The sequence below is a fragment of the Nestor notabilis genome, unplaced genomic scaffold (assembly GCF_000696875.1).
Source record: "Nestor notabilis isolate BGI_N333 unplaced genomic scaffold, ASM69687v1 Scaffold30062, whole genome shotgun sequence".
Lineage (NCBI taxonomy): Eukaryota > Metazoa > Chordata > Aves > Psittaciformes > Psittacidae > Nestor > Nestor notabilis.
In genome coordinates, this window is record NW_009918327.1 from 1 (window position 1) to 815 (window position 815).

At 64.7% G+C, this 815-nt stretch overlaps 1 protein-coding gene across 1 annotated transcript; it reads left to right on the plus strand.

Annotated features, from left to right (window-relative positions):
• Positions 1-96: 96 nt before the first annotated feature.
• LOC104399448 (ADP-ribosylation factor 3-like) lies at positions 97-709 on the plus strand (the record flags this gene model as incomplete). The annotated part of the gene is made up of 3 exons (XM_010009664.1): positions 97-253; positions 364-474; positions 585-709. Coding segments are annotated over exons 1-3 (393 nt in total), but the record flags the coding sequence as incomplete, so codon positions are not given.
• Between the last annotated feature and the right edge of the window lie 106 nt (positions 710-815).

The following is an 815-nucleotide window of genomic DNA, read 5'->3' on the forward strand; positions in this document are numbered from 1 at the left end:
CCCCCCGCCGTGTTTTGAAGGTGTTTCCCCCATCTCAGCCTTGTGCCCCCGCAGGATCCGGCCTCGCCTGCGGACGGAGCCAGCACCGCCGTCACCATGGGCAACATCTTCGGGAACCTGCTGAAGAGCCTCATTGGGAAGAAGGAGATGCGGATCCTGATGGTGGGGCTGGACGCCGCCGGGAAGACCACAATCCTCTACAAGCTGAAGCTGGGGGAGATCGTCACCACCATCCCCACCATAGGAGAGGAGAGTCAGGGGGCGGGGGGGGCACCGCGCACCGACCCTTACCCGTCAAGGCTCCTTGGGAGGGGGCTCATAGCCCCACGTGCCTCAGTTTCCCTTTGCTGTTGCTCCTCACAGGGTTCAACGTGGAGACGGTGGAGTACAAGAACATCAGCTTCACCGTGTGGGATGTGGGTGGGCAGGACAAGATCCGGCCCCTCTGGAGGCATTACTTCCAAAACACCCAGGGTAGGTGCCCCGCAGGGACACAGAGAAGGGGGGACACGGTCACTGGGGACGGGGTTGACTGTGGGGCCGAGGGTCCTGCGCTCCCAGCAGCGCCCGGTCACCGTCCCCAGGGCTCATCTTCGTGGTGGACAGTAACGACCGGGAGCGGGTGAATGAGGCGCGGGAGGAGCTCATGCGGATGCTGGCGGAGGATGAGCTGCGGGACGCTGTCCTCCTTGTCTTTGCCAACAAGCAGGTGGGGCTGGGACCATCCCTGGGGTGTCGGGGCTGGTGTCTGGGTGCCTGTGGCAGCACCGTGCCCATCCCCGCAGTGTCGGGGCTGGTGTGCTGGTCCCTTTGGC